The sequence below is a fragment of the Corylus avellana genome, chromosome 6 (genome assembly GCF_965113065.1).
Source record: "Corylus avellana chromosome 6, dhCorAvel1.hap1.2, whole genome shotgun sequence".
Lineage (NCBI taxonomy): Eukaryota > Viridiplantae > Streptophyta > Magnoliopsida > Fagales > Betulaceae > Corylus > Corylus avellana.
In genome coordinates this window covers 2,314,507-2,331,389 of record NC_142495.1, presented here as the reverse complement: position 1 = coordinate 2,331,389, position 16,883 = coordinate 2,314,507, and the positions used below count along the sequence as shown (strand labels likewise).

At 34.2% G+C, this 16,883-nt stretch overlaps 4 protein-coding genes across 4 annotated transcripts; 3 read left to right on the top strand and 1 right to left on the bottom strand.

The window, feature by feature from the left end:
* The first annotated feature begins 41 nt into the window (after positions 1 to 41).
* On the top strand, positions 42 to 1,488 carry LOC132186514 (cyclin-D5-1-like). The gene is made up of 5 exons (XM_059600495.2): positions 42 to 353; positions 436 to 525; positions 653 to 941; positions 1,033 to 1,169; positions 1,270 to 1,488. The coding sequence occupies exons 1-5, from the start codon at positions 42 to 44 to the stop codon at positions 1,486 to 1,488; spliced, it is 1,047 nt and encodes a 348-aa protein (XP_059456478.1).
* A 2,511-nt stretch (positions 1,489 to 3,999) lies between these two features.
* On the top strand, positions 4,000 to 6,378 carry LOC148584772 (uncharacterized). The gene is made up of 6 exons (XM_088517261.1): positions 4,000 to 4,650; positions 4,719 to 4,808; positions 4,942 to 5,233; positions 5,306 to 5,442; positions 5,527 to 5,625; positions 6,160 to 6,378. Exons 1-6 carry the CDS (start codon positions 4,000 to 4,002, stop codon positions 6,376 to 6,378), a joined length of 1,488 nt encoding a protein of 495 aa, XP_088373387.1.
* A 1,587-nt stretch (positions 6,379 to 7,965) lies between these two features.
* LOC132186515 (uncharacterized) lies at positions 7,966 to 10,886 on the top strand. The gene is made up of 8 exons (XM_088517260.1): positions 7,966 to 8,442; positions 8,584 to 8,787; positions 8,856 to 8,945; positions 9,039 to 9,330; positions 9,409 to 9,545; positions 9,626 to 9,760; positions 10,570 to 10,656; positions 10,752 to 10,886. Exons 1-8 carry the CDS (start codon positions 7,966 to 7,968, stop codon positions 10,884 to 10,886), a joined length of 1,557 nt encoding a protein of 518 aa, XP_088373386.1.
* Positions 10,887 to 12,041: 1,155 nt separating this feature from the next.
* On the bottom strand, positions 12,042 to 14,229 carry LOC132186133 (uncharacterized). The gene is made up of 3 exons (XM_059599958.2): positions 14,136 to 14,229; positions 13,076 to 13,169; positions 12,042 to 12,737 (listed from the first exon to the last, which is right to left on the bottom strand). Exon 3 carries the CDS (start codon positions 12,732 to 12,734, stop codon positions 12,117 to 12,119), a length of 618 nt encoding a protein of 205 aa, XP_059455941.2. The 5' UTR covers positions 12,735 to 12,737; positions 13,076 to 13,169; positions 14,136 to 14,229; the 3' UTR covers positions 12,042 to 12,116.
* Between the last annotated feature and the right edge of the window lie 2,654 nt (positions 14,230 to 16,883).

Below are 16,883 nucleotides of genomic sequence, written 5' to 3'. Positions count from 1 at the left end.
CTCTCTCTCAATCTTACTAACGTGGATTTAGCGGTGTGTATATGGATGAAAGAACAAGAACGCCGGGTACTTCGTTTACTTCCTCTAGCTTCTCAAGTGATGAAGATGAAGTTGACTCGAGTGTGGATGAAACAACAGGAACGGGTGATCATCACTTCGACACTTCGTTTAATCCAGACCTCTACATGGGCAATCAAGGCATCGAAACTTTCTTGAATAATAATGAAGATAAGCATATTCAAATCTTGGTTCAGAGAGAGAGTAGAGCTGGTTTTGGAATATCCAAAAGTTTTGTCAAAACTCCAAGCTGGTTGGAGAGTGCTCGCTTGGAAGCCATTGTATGGATTTTCGAGGTTAATTTGTTGCTCTCAGTAAAGATCCTGGTTTTCTTTTCTTTATTGAACAAGCTCTTAAAGTTTTGCTTTCTTGATACAGGCTCGGGAATCCTTTGGTTTCCTATACGATACAGCCTATATAAGCGTGACTTACTTCGATCGCTTCCTTTCAATGCTGCCCATAATTGATGTGAGCAAAATTCTTTTATTAATCCTTTTAGCTAATGGGTTTTTCATGTTTTCCAAATCTATGTAATGGTTGGATATTTTTATTTACTTATTTATTTTTCTGTTGAATCGTTGATGTATATATATAGGATGGGGAGATTTGGGCTATTCGATCACTAGCTACGGCATGTTTGTCTTTGGCAGCAAAGATCGAGGAGAATAAGAAAAGGCCGGGGCTATCAAAACTGTCAGGTTACAGTTTTGTGTGGGAGGCGATTTGGAGAAATGAGCTAATTGTTCTTGAAGCATTCGAATGGAAAATGGCTCCAATAACTCCTTTTCATTATCTGAATTATTTCATCAATATATTCTGTGGTGAAGCTAAACCAGAAGGATTGGTCTATAGAGTTGTGCAACTTATTATGGCTGCCACCAAAGGTACGTAATATATATAACGTTAAAGATTGGCTTCAGATTAAGTACTGATATCTGAGTTTTACCACTTCTCAAGTTGAGTTCTTTGCTGCAGAGATCAATTTAATGGATCATCGGCCATCTGTTATAGCAGCCTCTGCAGTATTAAGAGCATTTGATGATCAATTAACTAAAGAACAATTCGAGCTCAAGATGAATGATGTGATTTCATTGTGGGGGTCCATAGAAAAAGTGAGTTTTCTTGTGGATTGAAATGGGTATCTTGAAATTTAATTAAAGAAAAAAATAAAAAGAGTTTGATTCTTATTTTATATTGCACACATGCATGCAGGAACATATATTCTCCTCTTATTATATGATGGAGAATGTAGAGATGGGGAAAGTTAAGACAATCAGGCCGACAGCAGATTTCTTAAACTTATCATCAACGCATTCAAGCTTAATAGGTGTCGTTCAGAGTTCTTCTCATACAGTTGCTGTTCGCATTAAGAGGAAACTTGGTTTTGCTAATTTCGGCAGCCAAGATCAGAAGAGAAGCCGCGAGTCATAGATAGCGGAATTTTATTTATTTTTATTGCATTGTAGGGTCACTTTGATTGACTTGATTCTTGATATTACAGTGGTTTTGTAGGTGTCATCAGTGTTGTCTTACCCATCTATTGTATGATTCATCTGTAGTTGATTAGGATTCCATTTTCAAAAACGTACGGAACAGAAGTTTCAGCCGGTGACTAGCAAGAAGATAGAGAAATGGGAAAGTGAATAAATAAAAATGAATATATAATCAGTGATGGTGGTTTAGAAGAACTCTCAAGTAACTGAGCATATACTAGAGTATGAGTTTGAGTACATAATTGAAATCCTCAAGTTAGCCTGATTATTGTTAATTAGCTGCATTGAGTCTCATTGATGCTCGATCTGGTAGGGTTGGATCAGACTATGGTTCAACCAAGTTTGAGGGAGTGTTTGCAATTTCTCACTGTCTAGGTCCATCCAATCTTTGATTTTTAACAAATATGTGCTATTATGGTTACACCCAAATAGATTAGCTTCAGTTGGTTGCCCCCTTATACCTTTTTTTTAAAAAAAATTAATTAATTAATTAAATGAATATTTTGGAAATCTCTCCTTGTGAGTGCTTCCCCCCCCCCCCCCCCCTCCCTCTCCCTCCCTCTCTCTCTCTCTCTCTCTCTCTAGGGTTTTCTTTGTCCAATTTAAAGGTGCATTTGGTAAATGGAATGGTCATTCATTTATAAATACAAACGAGTATCGGTGGAAATACAAGAACTTATAATGAAATTGTCATTTTTATTCTTTTGTTCCGTAACAACACATAATGTTAATTCTCTTTGAAATTGTCTCCAAGGGATAGCTCAATCGACAATGGACTATGCCTCATGAAGCGGAGCTCACTAGTTCGAATCTCCCCTCCCCTTCTCTTATGTGGACATGTCAAAAAAAAAAAAAAAATCTTGCTAAAATTGAATTAAAATTTCTAAAATGCATAAGCCCCAAAAATACCACCCCTAGTAATATCGCTGGTGGTCGCAGCTACCCCTGATGGTGCATGGGGGTGATCGTGGTTAAAATATAAATTAAATGATTAAATTCATATTTTCCTAGAAACTTAATCTTTTGAAGGATAAGTGATTATTTAATTTGGCATCAGTGCAAAGATCTTGAGTTCGAACATTATCTTTGTCAATTCACCTTCAATTTTAGTTAAATATTCTATGTGTTGGGCCTTACTTATGAAGTGAAAGTTTGAACCCGCGTGTAAGGAAAAGTGCTATAGACTATAAATTAATTAAATGTACCGATTTCTATTCACTTAAGCTTTTGAGATAAGTTGTAAGCACTTGGTAAAATCACAGTATAACCTTTAAAACCGAAAATGCAAATTTTTTGCATTTTCAAATTACAATTTTTTAAAAAACACTCAAAAACAATACATTATCTACTATTTGATTTAAAATCATATTTTTGTAGTTTGTGAAATCATAGTGCCAAACGAGCCCTAAATCTCATATTGGATAAATGACACATAAGTGTGATATAACATAATTTGGCCAAACTCTTATGCTTTAAGTTTTTTGGTTAAGTGATATCTCAACATGTTTTATTATAATCTCTTTAATAGGCTTTTCAAAATGTCAATCCCTGGGTCACTTGTTTGTCCCATTTTATAATTATTTTTGTATTGTTTTAGTTTGTTTTGGGTCTATTGTTGGGGATCGAGCCCACCCTTTTTTTGTTTTTAGAATCGTCCCCTCTTTTTTCCTTTCGGATCAGGAGTGAAAATGATCCTCCCCTATAACTATTTCCTTATTTAATTAGGAAAAAAAAAAATGTCAATCCCCTAACAAATGGCATCAAAGTAAATTAGGGTGAGTATTCTTTTTTTTTTTGTTTTTTTTAGAAGAATAATTTGGGTGAGTAGTATGATACATGATAACCGTCTCTTTTTCTATAAGAATGACACGTGTCTTTTTTTAATAATATGTGAAATTCATATAATTTTTAGGAATAACTTTACTTTAAACCTCTTAATTACCAAATGATTTGAGAAGCCCCCAAACTTCAAAACCTTTCAATTTGGACATCTGAACTTTCAATTACAAATAATTTGAACCCCTCCGTCATATTTTAAACGTTAAAAGTGAGACAATAACGTTTATACCTTTAACTTTTTTTTATAAAATTCTAAATTTACCCTTAATTCCAATTTACAAAATAAAAAACAAATAAAGTTAAAAAAAAAAAAAAGGATATTTTGGTATTTTTATGAGTAAATCAGGGAAGTTAACGGCTAATTAAATATGATGGATAAATTCAAATTAACTGCAATTGAAAGTTCAATGGTCCAAATTAAGAGATTTTAAAGTTTGAGAAGTTTTTAAAATCACGTGATAATTTAGGAGTATAAAATGAAGTTATTCCTAAACTCTATAAACCGAGAAAAACTGTCTTATATATATCCAGTATCTACGGCGTCTACTGTATACTCTCCAAAACCTCTGCTTCCCCTGCAGTCTGCACCCTCTCTCTCTCACTACTGTATATGGATGAAAGAGAAAGAACGACGGGTACTCCGTTTAATCCCTCTATGCTCTTTCCTATTGAAGATGGAGCTTTCTTGAAAACGGCAGAAGAAATGATAAGAAGAGTGGATCATATTCCGTTACCTCGCTCTGGCCTCTTCAGTAACGAAGATGGAGAATTCTTGAATATTGCCGATAAAAGAAAAAGAACGGATACTCCGTTCTCTAGCTTCTTATGTGATGAAGGTGGAGTGGCCGGTGTAAGAAACAGAGTGGGTACTCTGTTTTCTCCCTCTAGCCACTTTTCTGATGAAGATGGAGCTTTCTTGATTAAGGCCTATGAAAGAAACGGAACGGAAACTCCGTTTACTCCCCCTAACCGCATTTCTGATGTAAATGGTTATCGTCACTATGGCATTTTGATTACTCCGTGCCAGGAAGACGTCAAAACTTCCTCATATAATGAGTTATGTGAGGCACAAACCTATATGGGATTAAATCTATATTTTGATTCAGAGGATGAAGAGGAGCATATTCAAAACATGGTTCAGAGCGAGAGTAGTGTTGGGTTTGGATCCAAAAGTTTTGTGACACCTTCCTGTGATTGCTCAGACACAAGTCCAAGTTGGTTGGAGACTGCTCGCTTGGAAGGCATTATGAAGATTTTCGAGGTTTGTTGCTCTCAGTAAATCTCCTCGTTTTCTTTTCTTTATTTGCAGTTTTGCCTTTCTTGATACAGGCTCGGGAATTCTTCGGTTTTTCAAACCATACAGCTTATATATCCGTGACTTATTTTGATCACTTCCTTTCAATCCTGCCCATAATTGATGTAAGCAAAATTCTTTGATTAATCTTTTTAGCTAATGGGTTTTTCATGTTTTCCAAATTTCTGTAATGGTTGGATGTGTATATATATTTATATATATATATATATATATATATATATATATATATATATATAGGATGGGGAGCTTTTGGCTGTTCGATCACTAGTCGTAGCATGTTTGTCTTTGGCAGCAAAGATGGAGGAGAGATGGAAAACTAGGCCGGATCTATCACAACTGTCAGATTTCCAATTCGAGAAGGAGGTGACTCGGAAAAATGTGCTGATTGTTCTTGAAGTATTAGAACGGAAAATGACTCCAATTACTCCTTTTCATTATCTGCATTATTTCATCAATAAATTCTGTGGTGAAGCTATACCGGAAGGATTGGCCCTTAGAGTTGTGCAACTTATTATGGCTGCCACCAAAGGTAATAATATATATATAACGTTAAAGATTGGCTTCAAATTTAGTACTGATTTCTGAGTTTTCTTTGATGCAGAGATCAATTTAATGGATCATAGGCCACCTATTATAGCTGCCTCTGCAGTATTAAGAGCATTTGATGGTCGCATGACTAAAGAACAATTCGAGCTCAAGATGAATGATGTGATTTCATTGTGGGGGTCCATAGAAAATGTGAGTTTAATTTCTTGTGGATTGAAATGGGTATCTTGAAATTTAATTGATGAAGAATAAAAGTTTGGCCAAACACACATGCAGGAACATATATTTTCCTCTTATTTTATGATGGAGAACATAGCGATGGGAAACGTTATGACACCCAAGCCGCCAGGAGGCTCTTCACGCCATTCAAGCTTAGTAAGTGTCGTTGAGAGTTCTTTCCATCCGGTTGCTCTTCGCGTTAAGAAGAAACTTGATTTTTTTACCAACCGATTGTTCTTAAAACTCAATAGGAAACTTGATTTTTATTTACAATAGAATCTATTGTATGATTTGTTGTTTTGATTAGGATTCCATTTTCAAAAACCCAATAGAAGTTTCAGAACAACCAAGAAGATGGAGAAAAAGGAAAGTGAATAAATAAAAAAGCGATTTTTTTTTTTTTTTTTGGTGCTACTCTCTCCTTGTGAGCTGATTGTTCTTGAAGCATTCGAATGGAAAATGGCTCCAATAACTCCTTTCCATTTTCTGCATTATTTCATCAATAAATTCTTTGGTGAATTTATTATGTTAAGAATATTATGTTAGGATTATGTTAGGGTTATTTATTTCCTTATGTATTATAGGACTACTAGGTTTATATTTCTTTAATCTATTAGGTTACTTGCATATCACTCATAGTCTCTCTATAAATAGAGGTTTCTGTAGTCAATTCATATCAATACAATGTAGTCCATGTATTCTTCCGCTCTTCTTATTATTCTTCCGCTCCTCTTTATCTCTCCATCTAAGCTGCCAAGAAGTTCTTCAATACATTCAAGCTTAATAGGTGTCGTTGAGAGTTCTTCTCATACAGTTGCTGTTCGCATTAAGAGGAAACTTGATTTTGCTAATTTCGCAGACCAAGATATATCAGAAGAGAAGCTGCAAGTCATGGATAGCGGAATTTGATTTATTTTTATTGCATTGATTCTTGATATTACATTGGTTTAGTAGGTGTCATCAGTGTTTGTCTGCCATCTATTGTATGATTTGTAGTTGATTAGGATTCCATTTTCAAAAACGCAACAGAAGTTTCAGCCAGTGACTAGCAAGAAGATAGAGAAAAGGGAAAGTGAATAAATAAAAATGAATATACAATAAGTGATTGTGGTTTAGCGGTTTAAAAAAAAAAAAAAAAAAAAAAAAAACTCTGAAGTAATTGAGCACGTTCTAGTGCGTGTGTTTAAATATATAATTGAAATCTTTACACTAGCCTGAGTAGTGTTAATTAGCTTATTTAGCTGCATTGCGTCTCACTGATGCTTTGGTAAAGTTGGGTTAGACTATGATTCAACCGAGTTTGAGGGAGTGTCTGCAATTTCTCACTGTCTAGGTCCATTCAGTCTTTGATTTTCAGCAGGTAAGTATTATTATGGTCATGCTCAAATAAAGTAGCTACAGTTGATCGCACTTATACCATTTTTTTTATTTATTTTTTTAAATGAATATTTTAGAAATCTCTCATTGTGAGTGTTTCCTCTCTCTCTCTCTCTCGTCTCTATAGATTTTCTTTGTCCACATTAAAGGTGGATTACTAGAAATACAAGAATTTATAGTGAAATTATCATTTCTATTCTTTTATTCCATGACAACATGTAATGTTCTCATTGAAATTGAATCAAAATTCCTAAAATGCCTAAACCCCAAAAATACCATCCCTTGAGATATCGCGGGTGGTTGCGGCTACCCCGATGGTGCATGTGGGTGGTCGCGGTTAGAATATAAATTAAATGATTAAATTTATCTTTTCTTATAAACTTAATATTTTGGAATAAGTTGTAATTTAATTTAGTATTGGTGCAAAGATCTTGAGTTCGAGCATTGTCTTCGTCAATTCACTTCGAATTTCAGTGAAGTGAAAGTTTAAGCTCACATGTAAGGGAGAGTGCTAGACTATAAATTAATTAAATTTACTCATTTCTATTTACTTTAAGCTTTTGAGATAAGTTGTCTTGATAAAATCACAGTATGACTTTTTAAACTGGAAACGCAATTTTTTTACATTATCAAATCGCGATTTTTTAAAAACACTCTCAAACAATACATTTCTACTATTTTATTCAAAATCGTATTTTTAGTTTGTGAAATCACAGTACCAAACGAGCCCTAAATCTCATATTAGATAAATGACACATAAGTGTGATATAACATAATTTGGCCAAACTCATATGCTTAAATTTTTTGGTTAAGTGATATCTCAACATATTTTATTATATAATCTCATTAATAGGCTTTTCAAAATGTCAATCCCCTAACAAATGGCATCAAAGTAAGTTAGGGTGATTAGTATGATAAAAGATAGCGGACTCTTTTTCTTATAGATTGGGCCAGAATAAATTCTTCTAACCTAATTCGGAGAAAAACTCTTTCCTATATATATATATATATATATATATATATATATTATCAAGAATCCACTGCGTCTACTGTATACTCTCTAAAACCTCTGTTTCCCCTGCAACATGCACCCTCTCTCTCTCTCTCTCACTACTGTATATGGATGAAAGAGAAAGAACGACGGGTACTCCGCTTAATCCCTCTAGCCTCTTCGGTAATGAAGATGGAGAATTCTTGAATATGGGCGATGAAATGATAAGAAGATCGGATAATACTCCGTTACCTCTCTCTAGCCTCTTCGGTAATGAAGATGGAGAATTCTTGAATATGGGCGATGAAACGATAAGAAGAACGGATAATATTCCGTTACCTCTGTCTAGCCTCTTCGGTAATGAAGATGGAGAATTCTTGAATATTGCCTATAAAAGAAAAAGAACGGATACTCCGTTCACTCCCTCTAGCTTCTTATGTGATGAAGATGGAGTGGCCGGTGAAAGAAATAGAATGGGTACTCTGTTCACTCCCTCTAGCTTCTTATGTGATGAAGATGGAGTGGCCGGTGAAAGAAACAGAATGGGTACTCTGTTTTCTCCCTCTAGCCACTTTTGTAATGAAGATGAAGCTTTCTGGAATATGGCCTATGAAAGAAACAGAACGGAAACTCCGTTTACTCCCCCTAACCACATTTCTAATTTATATGGTTATCATCACTTTGGCATTTTGTTTACTCCGGACCTCTTGTGCCAGGAAGACATCAAAACTTCCTTGAATTATGAGTTGTATGAGGCACAAACCTATATGGGATTAAATCTAGATTTTGTTTCAGAGGATGAAGATGAGCATGTTCAAAACATGGTTCAGAGAGAGAGTAGTGCTGGGTTTGGATCCAAAAGTTTTGTGACATCTTCCTGTGATTACTCAAGCACAAGTCAAAGTTGGTTGGAGACTGCTCGCTTGGAAGGCATTGCGAAGATTTTCGAGGTTTGTTGCTCTCAGTAAATCTCCTCGTTTTCTTTTCTTTATTTGAAGTTTTGCCTTTCTTGATACAGGCTCGGGAATTCTTCGGTTTTTCAAACCATACAGCTTATATATCCGTGACTTATTTTGATCACTTCCTTTCAATCCTGCCCATAATTGATGTAAGCAGAATTCTTTGATTAATCTTTTTACCTAATTGGTTTTTCATGTTTTCCAAATTTCTGTAATGGTTGGATGTGTATATATATATATAGGATGGGGAGCTTTTGGCCGTTCGATCACTAGTCGTAGCATGTTTGTCTTTGGCAGCAAAGTTGGAGGAGGGATGGAAAACTAGGCCGGATCTATCACAACTGTCAGATTTCCAATTTGAGAAGGAGGTGACTCGGAAAAATGTGCTGATTGTTCTCGAAGTATTAGAATGGAAAATGACTCCAATTACTCCTTTTCATTATCTGCATTATTTCATCAATAAATTCTGTGGTGAAGCTATACCGGAAGGATTGGCCCCTAGAGTTGTGCAACTTATTATGGCTGCCACCAAAGGTAATAATATATATATATATATAACGTTAAAGATTGGCTTCAAATTTAGTACTGATTTCTGAGTTTTCTTTGATGCAGAGATCAATTTAATGGATCATCGGCCATCGATTATAGCTGCCTCTGCAGTATTAAGAGCGTTTGATGGTCAATTAACTAAAGAACAATTCGAGCTCAAGATGAATGATGTGATTTCATTGTGGGGATCCATAGAAAATGTGAGTTCTCTTGTGGATTGAAATGGGTATCTTGAAATTTAATTAAAGAAAAATAAAAGTTTGGCCAAACACACATGCAGGAACATATATTTTCCTCTTATTATATGATGGAGAACATAGCGATGGGAAAAGTTAAGACACCCAAGCCGCCAGGAGGTTCCTCAATCCATTCAAGCTTAATAGGTGTCGTTGAGAGTTCTTCTCATACAGTTGCTGTTCGCATTAAGACGAAACTCGATTTTTTTCAGCAACCAGACACATAGTTAGCGGAATTTGATCCTCTTAACAAAGATTGATTTATTTATTTTTGCTGCATTCTAGGGTCGTTTTGATTGAGTTGATTCTTGACATTACATTGATTTGTAGGAGTCATCACTGTTGTCTACATGCAATAGAATCTATTGTATGAATTGTAGTTTTGATTAGGATTCCATTTTCAAAAATCCAATAGAAGTTTCAGAACTACCAAGAAGATGGAGAAAAAGGAAAGTGAATAAATAAAAAGGGATTTTTTTTGGGTGGAACTCTCTCCCTGTGAATGCTTCTCCCCTTCCTCTCAAGTCTCTTTTGGTTTTTTTTTACCAACCTGATCAATTTAATTAAACGAATCAAACTCTTCAATCTTGACAAAACGTGTTTTAAACAAACGAGTGACAAAAACCAACCCACCTAACCTGTTAAATAAACATATTGTGTTGGGTTGATCCGAACATGACCAATTTCAATCCGATTCAACTTGGGTTAAATTGACCCAAATACTTGGAATGACCTAATTTATACAATTTCATATCTTATAAGTAAAAAAATATCAATTAGACACATTCAGTACTAGATTCATGGCAATCAATATCCAATTATTCATAGCCATAATTAATATCAATCAAAATAATATTACAGTTCAATAAAATTCATGAAGAAAATAAGATTGCATTCCAACAAATAAGATGTTAAAGCCTTCTCATATATATATATATATTGTTCCAGAATATGGAGACGATCACTATGTTCAATACTTGGTTGACAGAGAAAGCAGCAGCGGCTTTGGATCCAAATGCTTTTTGCCAAGCACAAGTCAAAGCTGGTTGAAGCGTGCTCGCTTGGATGCCATTCAGTGGGTTTTAAAAGTTTGTTTCTCTCTGTAAGCCTCTGTTTTTTATTTCTTTCTTTCCTTTTTCCTTTTATCGTGATTTTCTTTTCTTGATTCAGTTTGCTGAGATGTATGGTATTCATTCGAATACAATTTTCTTGTCTTTGACTTATTACGATCACTTCCTTTCGGTGCTCCCCATTGATGTAAGCAAAATTCTCGATCTTCTTGTGGGTTCTTCCGATCTCCGGTGACGGATCGAATCCTCCAAATTTATGCAATGGATTGGATGTTAATGTATGTAGGAAGTATTAGTAATAATCAATCGTTGGTTGACTGAAGAAAAATTGATGCTCATGCTGTCGTCTGTTATCCCAACATGGATCTATAGAAAAGATTGAGTTCCTCTTCGTTGGTATTAACTTATCTTTGAGCACAATTGATGCTCATGAAGAATCAAACTGATTTTTTTTTGTTAATATATTGCACGCAGGAACAATTATTTTCCTTTTATAAGAGAACGTTGATGGAACATGTTAATACACCCAAGCAAGAAGTTCCCTCAAAATTATCATCAATGCATTCAAGCTTAATCAGTTTTGTTGAGAGTTCCTCTCATCCTGCTGCTGTTCGCATTAAGATAAAACTTGGTTCCAAAACCCCTGATTAAAAGAGAAGATGTATGTAATAGCTACCGGAATTTTGATCCTCTTAGCAACGATTTTTTTTTAATCAATTGCATTAAGAGGGTCTTGACCGACAAAGATTTCCTTCAAATTAAGTCTGAAGAAATTCCTCCAATTGAAAACTCTTTTCCTTTTTGACGTTGGATTCTTGATACTAGATTGGTTTTAGGTGTCATAAGTGCAATTGATTAGGATTCCATTTACAAAAGTTTCAGCCAATGACCCTAGACCAAACTAAGATTTCTTGTCATGAAAGCATAAATGATAAATATATTAAAATTTAAACGAAAGAAAAGAAAAAATAATTGTTTCACCTCAATCACTTATAAAAATGGAACCTAGATTTTTTTTTTTTTTTTTTTTCATTCTAAGTGGGGGAAGGAAAAAGGAAAATTATAAGAATACAAACAAAATTAACAAAGAAATCCTAATAATAGTCGGAGATGGGTCAAATAAATGATTTGGCCCTTCAAACAAACCAAAACGGCCAAAAGAAGCTGTTATAAATGGCAATATTCCGTAAACGAAATAAAACCCCAAAGGGTTGCCAACACAACCATCTATGGTCGGAAAAGAAGAACAAAGCCGACCATCAGTAGCCGGGAAGGAGAGGAACAACTCTGTCGAAAATAGAAAACAAGACCAGAACAAGAATCTAGCCAAAAAAAAGAAACACTAAGAATAGAAAATTACATTGAAAAATAAAAAGACAATTTGCACGCTTTGAACCCCTTGATCAATCTGCCACTGCTGTGTCTTGGAAATCCTCACAATGCCAGATTGTGTTCAAAATGGAACCTAGTTGTTTGCATTGCCAAACTCCTTTTGAAAGGATTGAGATTGGTTCCTCAAATCATTATATGACCTCTCGGCAATTCTATGACGAGAATTTGGATTTTTCCCTATATGAGTGAGAAAAGCACAATCTTTTCCATTCACTTTCTTCCAATTCTTGAATCCATCAACAGTGAATGCATTGTGCGTAGGATTTCCTGATGGCTTATAAAAGAGAAAGCATGGCAAACAAAAGGCTGCATCTTTATCACGCGAATATTCAAGCCATGACGGAAATAGCTTGAACCATGAAGGTTGAAAGCGGCGAAGATGGCATGCTGATCCAGATCTTGGGTATTTTGAGAGAGTAGGTTGATACAGACCAGTTTTAATGTAAGTTCGTCGAATTTCATCCCGTCGATTAACATCATAATCCAATATTTGGGGACGTGATCCAGGATCATGCTCCAATGAACTAATATTAATTTCATTGACGTCTACTTTTCGAGATTTTGTTGGAGGATTTTCAAAAGTTAGAATATCAACTTTAGGGGCTGGCAATAATGCATCACCGACATTGGCTTCTGAAATTTGTGCATTTTTTCTTTTAAAAAAGTCGACCATTGTAGTTTGCTTTTCCATAATCTACAAAATCAAATAAATTATAAAATGTTAAATGATTGAGTTAAAGTTAAACTAGTGTAACTTTAACTAATCTAATGTCAAATAAAAATAATAAGCAACTACTTCTTACTAAATGTTTTGGTAACACAACTAAAATAAGCAAAAGCATAAAAATATATGCCCCAAATAGTAAACACATCATAAAGTTTTCAATAATTAGAACTTACTATTCCTACCTAATTTTTGGTAATCATTACTCATAACTTTTTTTAGTAATCATAAATCACTACTTCGAAGGCTTCCAATAATAAAAGAAAAAACCCAAAATCCAAAATAAAAAATAAAAAATAGGGGCCTACCTTTTTCGATGAAAAGGTTTTAACTTCTGAGATAAAATTATCTGGTGGCACTTCCCTCTTCTCTGTACTGATAATACTAGGAATCACTGAGAACCTACAAGAGAAAGAGAAGCTAAGGGGAAAAAATAGGGCATGGAGAAAAAAAGAAAGAGCAAAGTAACAAGGGAAAGCTAAGAAAGGAAAAGAAAAGAAAACCTGGGTTGCGTTGCTGGAAACAAATTTAATCTTTAGGTTTTCAATTTCAGCAGTTGTATCCTTAACTTTTCCTTTGATTTCAAATAGGATCCTCTGACATTTCATTGTCTAACTAATTAACAGCATATCATGTTAAACTAATCAATTAATGTCATGTATGATGTAATTCTCATTTGACATGTCATGTGACATGTTGCACAATTGTATTAAATTATAAAAATATACTCATATCAAACAAAAGCTACATGACATTAATTGATCGATTTGGCATGACATATCGTTACCGTTAATTAATTGGATGATGGGTCGACGGAAAAACCTATTTTAAACCAAAAGAAAACCTAAAGACTATTGTTGAAATTGAAAAGTTGACTAAATTGAAAGGGGCATGTTAGACACCCATCTTTCAACCATCTTCTTCTTTCTTTCTTTTTTCACAAATTCAATAGTGGATTCATTCATTCACTATAATGATGGTTCAAAGAATGAATTCTATCATTTCTTAAATTGAAATCACATGAGAACCGAAGGACAAAATGTACTTAAACCTCCATAGCTGGCCACCAAACTCATACATATTCTTCCAAGCATCACCAAAAACTTCTTTTAAACCCTACAGTTCATCCTCCTCACACTCTTTTCGTACCAACCAATAAAAATCACAAAGCAAAAGGGAAAAAAGAAAAATTGCATTCTCGGACCCCCCCAAGAGCATATTCCACAACCGCACCTATCCAAACCTCAAAAGTACCGTTAAACTCAATAAAACAACCCAGAAACAGGTATGATGACAGCATCAACAGACCTCAATCATTGGCTTGAAGCTATATACAAAGAAACTACACAATGGGTCAAAGAGATTCACCTTGATTTGAGAGAAAAAGTCCGCCTGGAAGGTTGCCGGAGGGAGCGCACCAAGCATGGTCTGGAATCAACACCATTAGGTTTTCTCCTGCAATGAGGCGGGGTCACTGGAAAAGAGCGATCGGGTGAAGAGAAAAGAGTGAAAACGTATCTGGTCAAATTTGCGATAATACCCTGAACGTCCTCAAAATCACGAATCAGCCTCCCTTTTTTTTTTTAATTATCGAAGTAATTTACAATCAAACATCCAAAGATGAAACAAAAAAAAAATAAATACCTGCAGAAAGTTGTGGATGGCGGGTGGACAGAAATATCAATTCTCTGTATGTGGCTTCTCTCTCGCTCTGTGGTTGTGTGACGAAAAGAAAAATGGAAGGGGAGAAAAAGTACGTGGATGAAACTCTGGAGGGAAAGAAATAGAAAAGGAGAGGGAAAAAAACGAAAAGTTACAGCCAGTAAAATAGTCTGATAAAATAAATAACATTTACTTTTGCTCTTTTGACCATTCGGTTAAACTCTATAAATTTGGATTTTCTTTAAATTTGAAAAAACTCACAAAAATAATCATTTAACAAACTCTTTATTCTATTTCAAATTTAACTTTCAAATATCAAGTGCAAAAAAGTGAAAGTTATTTAGTTTTTTTAATTTTATATATTTATTTTCCTTTTCTCTCATCTACCAAGAACAAAAATAATAATAATAATATTTAACTAAAATAGAGGATGATATAGAGAGTTTAATATTTGGTTCATTTTAAAAGTGACTCTTCAAATTTAAAAAAGTAAGTTTTTTGCTTTAAATTTAATTTTTATTGGAAAAACTCAATATGAATGCTCTTAAATTTGAAAAGGAAGTCTGACAGATGTTAGATTTAACTCTTGATAAAGAGTTTGATAAATGAGGTTTTTTGTAGATTTTGTTAAAATTTTAGAGAAATGTTAGAAATAGAGAGCTTGATGTGGATGCTCTAACCCCTTTATTGCCATATAGAAATTCATACACAAAAAATAAAGGGACAAGGATTTTTTTTTTTTTTTTTTTTTCTTTTCTTAAAGGTGGGGAAAAAACAAATTTAGTCCTTAGATTTTTATTTTATTGATCTTATGGGCATAATGTTAATTAATTAGATGGTATGTTGAAGGGGGAGTCTATTTAAAACTAGAAGAAAAATTAAGGACCTAAATATTAAAATTAAAAACTTATGGATTAAATTGAAATCGCAAAAGAATCTCGAGTCTAAATTTGAATTTTTTCCAAAAATAAATTTTGAGTATTGGGGTATTACATAAATGGTTGTAGGCTTGATATTCAATTTAAATCCAGGCAAGAAATATAAAGGGATTGATTTTTTTTTTTTTTTTTTTTTTGAAGAAAAAATTTCAATATATTCCATAGAATCAAATAACAGATGGAGAAGACTTCTCTATCGTAATTATATCACAGATACATTCGAGAGTTTTCTCTAACCAGTTTCTATCTATGATACCGTTGGTTGTATTCTTAGCCAACCTATGTGCCGCACCATTAGTTTTACGGCTCACATATTCAATTTTCCAGTCAACGAAATAATGAAGAGTTGTACGGATATCATCAATCAATTGACCCATCCTACTGCTGTTGGGACCATTCTCTTTCACTGCTTCCACAGTATTTTTGGCATCACCTTCCAGAATTACATGCTAAGGTGAGCTTTTATTAGCCTTCCAAAGAAACAGCTTCTGATTTTGGATTGAATAGCTTGCTTCCAGTGAAAAATTAGAGATCTCCTGTAATGGGGAGATGGGATGATTGGGGATAAATAGTTAGGTTTCAATAGTTTCCTTTACTGCATATTGTTTGAACTATTCTTGAATTTTCGTTGATGGAGTACTTGATTTTTTTAGGGAACATTATCATTTGGATTTTAGGACTCGAGTTTCTAATTTTTTGACATTAAAACTGGAGTTATGCCTCATTTTCAATCCAAAACATCCTTAACATTTATTTCAATTTTTTCTAGTTTCTCTCTCTTCTCGCCCCTCAATTTCTTTCTATCCTCCCTCAACTGACTACAGCTATGGTTCTCGAGTTCCATGGTGGAGGTGGGTTAACCTTTATGGTTGTGGTGGTTGTTTGAGAGAGAGTCTAAAATGCTTTGACCTCTTATTTTAATATATTTATCATTTATGATTTGGTCCCTTTCAATAAAAAAATTTGGCTCTTTCCCCAGCCGGAAACATCCCCAAATGGCCAAAGAATTTTCGAGATTGCATGAAGAATGAGTTTAGGGTTTAGGCAAAAATTACGAGTGGAAAGAAGTTGTTTGAACCTATTTGAATGTATCACATTTATGACACAAGGATTTTATGATTTTATGATGGAAGATGTTAGGTGCTTGAATTTCAAGAGCGTAACATTTTTATTTGGAGTAGCTTTTTAAGAGAAAACTTGGATCTCACAACAAAAAACTTAATGATTACAACTTTACAGCATATTTTATTGATCTCAACTGAGTCTATACGTAGACTTATAGACTTATAGACTTACATTATAAAATAAGATAATATTAAAATCCTCCTAGCAAATCCTATCAAGATAAGATAATTAACCTTATTTAAAAGATAATTATCCCTTATTTAACTATTTCTCTTAATCTTAATCTTATTACCAAGGGAGACTATTGGTCTCCACCTGGATCATAACATAACATTCCACCATGCTCCTGTGCCGACGTCCACATCAACCCATTTGCATGGTGGCTTCACTC

What these genes read in the sequence shown, in the direction of transcription:
- LOC132186514 (XM_059600495.2), top strand. Translation starts at nt 42, where the DNA reads ATGGATGAAAGAACAAGAACGCCGGGTACTTCGTTTACTTCCTCTAGC. An exon ending in CAATGCTGCCCATAATTGAT is followed by an intron (nt 526 to 652) that starts GTGAGCAAAATT and finishes GTATATATATAG; the next exon opens with GATGGGGAGATTTGGGCTAT. An exon ending in TGTGGGGGTCCATAGAAAAA is followed by an intron (nt 1,170 to 1,269) that starts GTGAGTTTTCTT and finishes ACATGCATGCAG; the next exon opens with GAACATATATTCTCCTCTTA.
- LOC148584772 (XM_088517261.1), top strand. Translation starts at nt 4,000, where the DNA reads ATGGATGAAAGAGAAAGAACGACGGGTACTCCGTTTAATCCCTCTATG. An exon ending in TGTGGGGGTCCATAGAAAAT is followed by an intron (nt 5,443 to 5,526) that starts GTGAGTTTAATT and finishes ACACACATGCAG; the next exon opens with GAACATATATTTTCCTCTTA. An exon ending in CTTCACGCCATTCAAGCTTA is followed by an intron (nt 5,626 to 6,159) that starts GTAAGTGTCGTT and finishes AATACAATGTAG; the next exon opens with TCCATGTATTCTTCCGCTCT.
- LOC132186515 (XM_088517260.1), top strand. Translation starts at nt 7,966, where the DNA reads ATGGATGAAAGAGAAAGAACGACGGGTACTCCGCTTAATCCCTCTAGC. An exon ending in TATTATGGCTGCCACCAAAG is followed by an intron (nt 9,331 to 9,408) that starts GTAATAATATAT and finishes TCTTTGATGCAG; the next exon opens with AGATCAATTTAATGGATCAT. An exon ending in GCTCGCTTGGATGCCATTCA is followed by an intron (nt 10,657 to 10,751) that starts GTGGGTTTTAAA and finishes TTCTTGATTCAG; the next exon opens with TTTGCTGAGATGTATGGTAT.
- LOC132186133 (XM_059599958.2), bottom strand. Translation starts at nt 12,734, where the DNA reads ATGGAAAAGCAAACTACAATGGTCGACTTTTTTAAAAGAAAAAATGCA.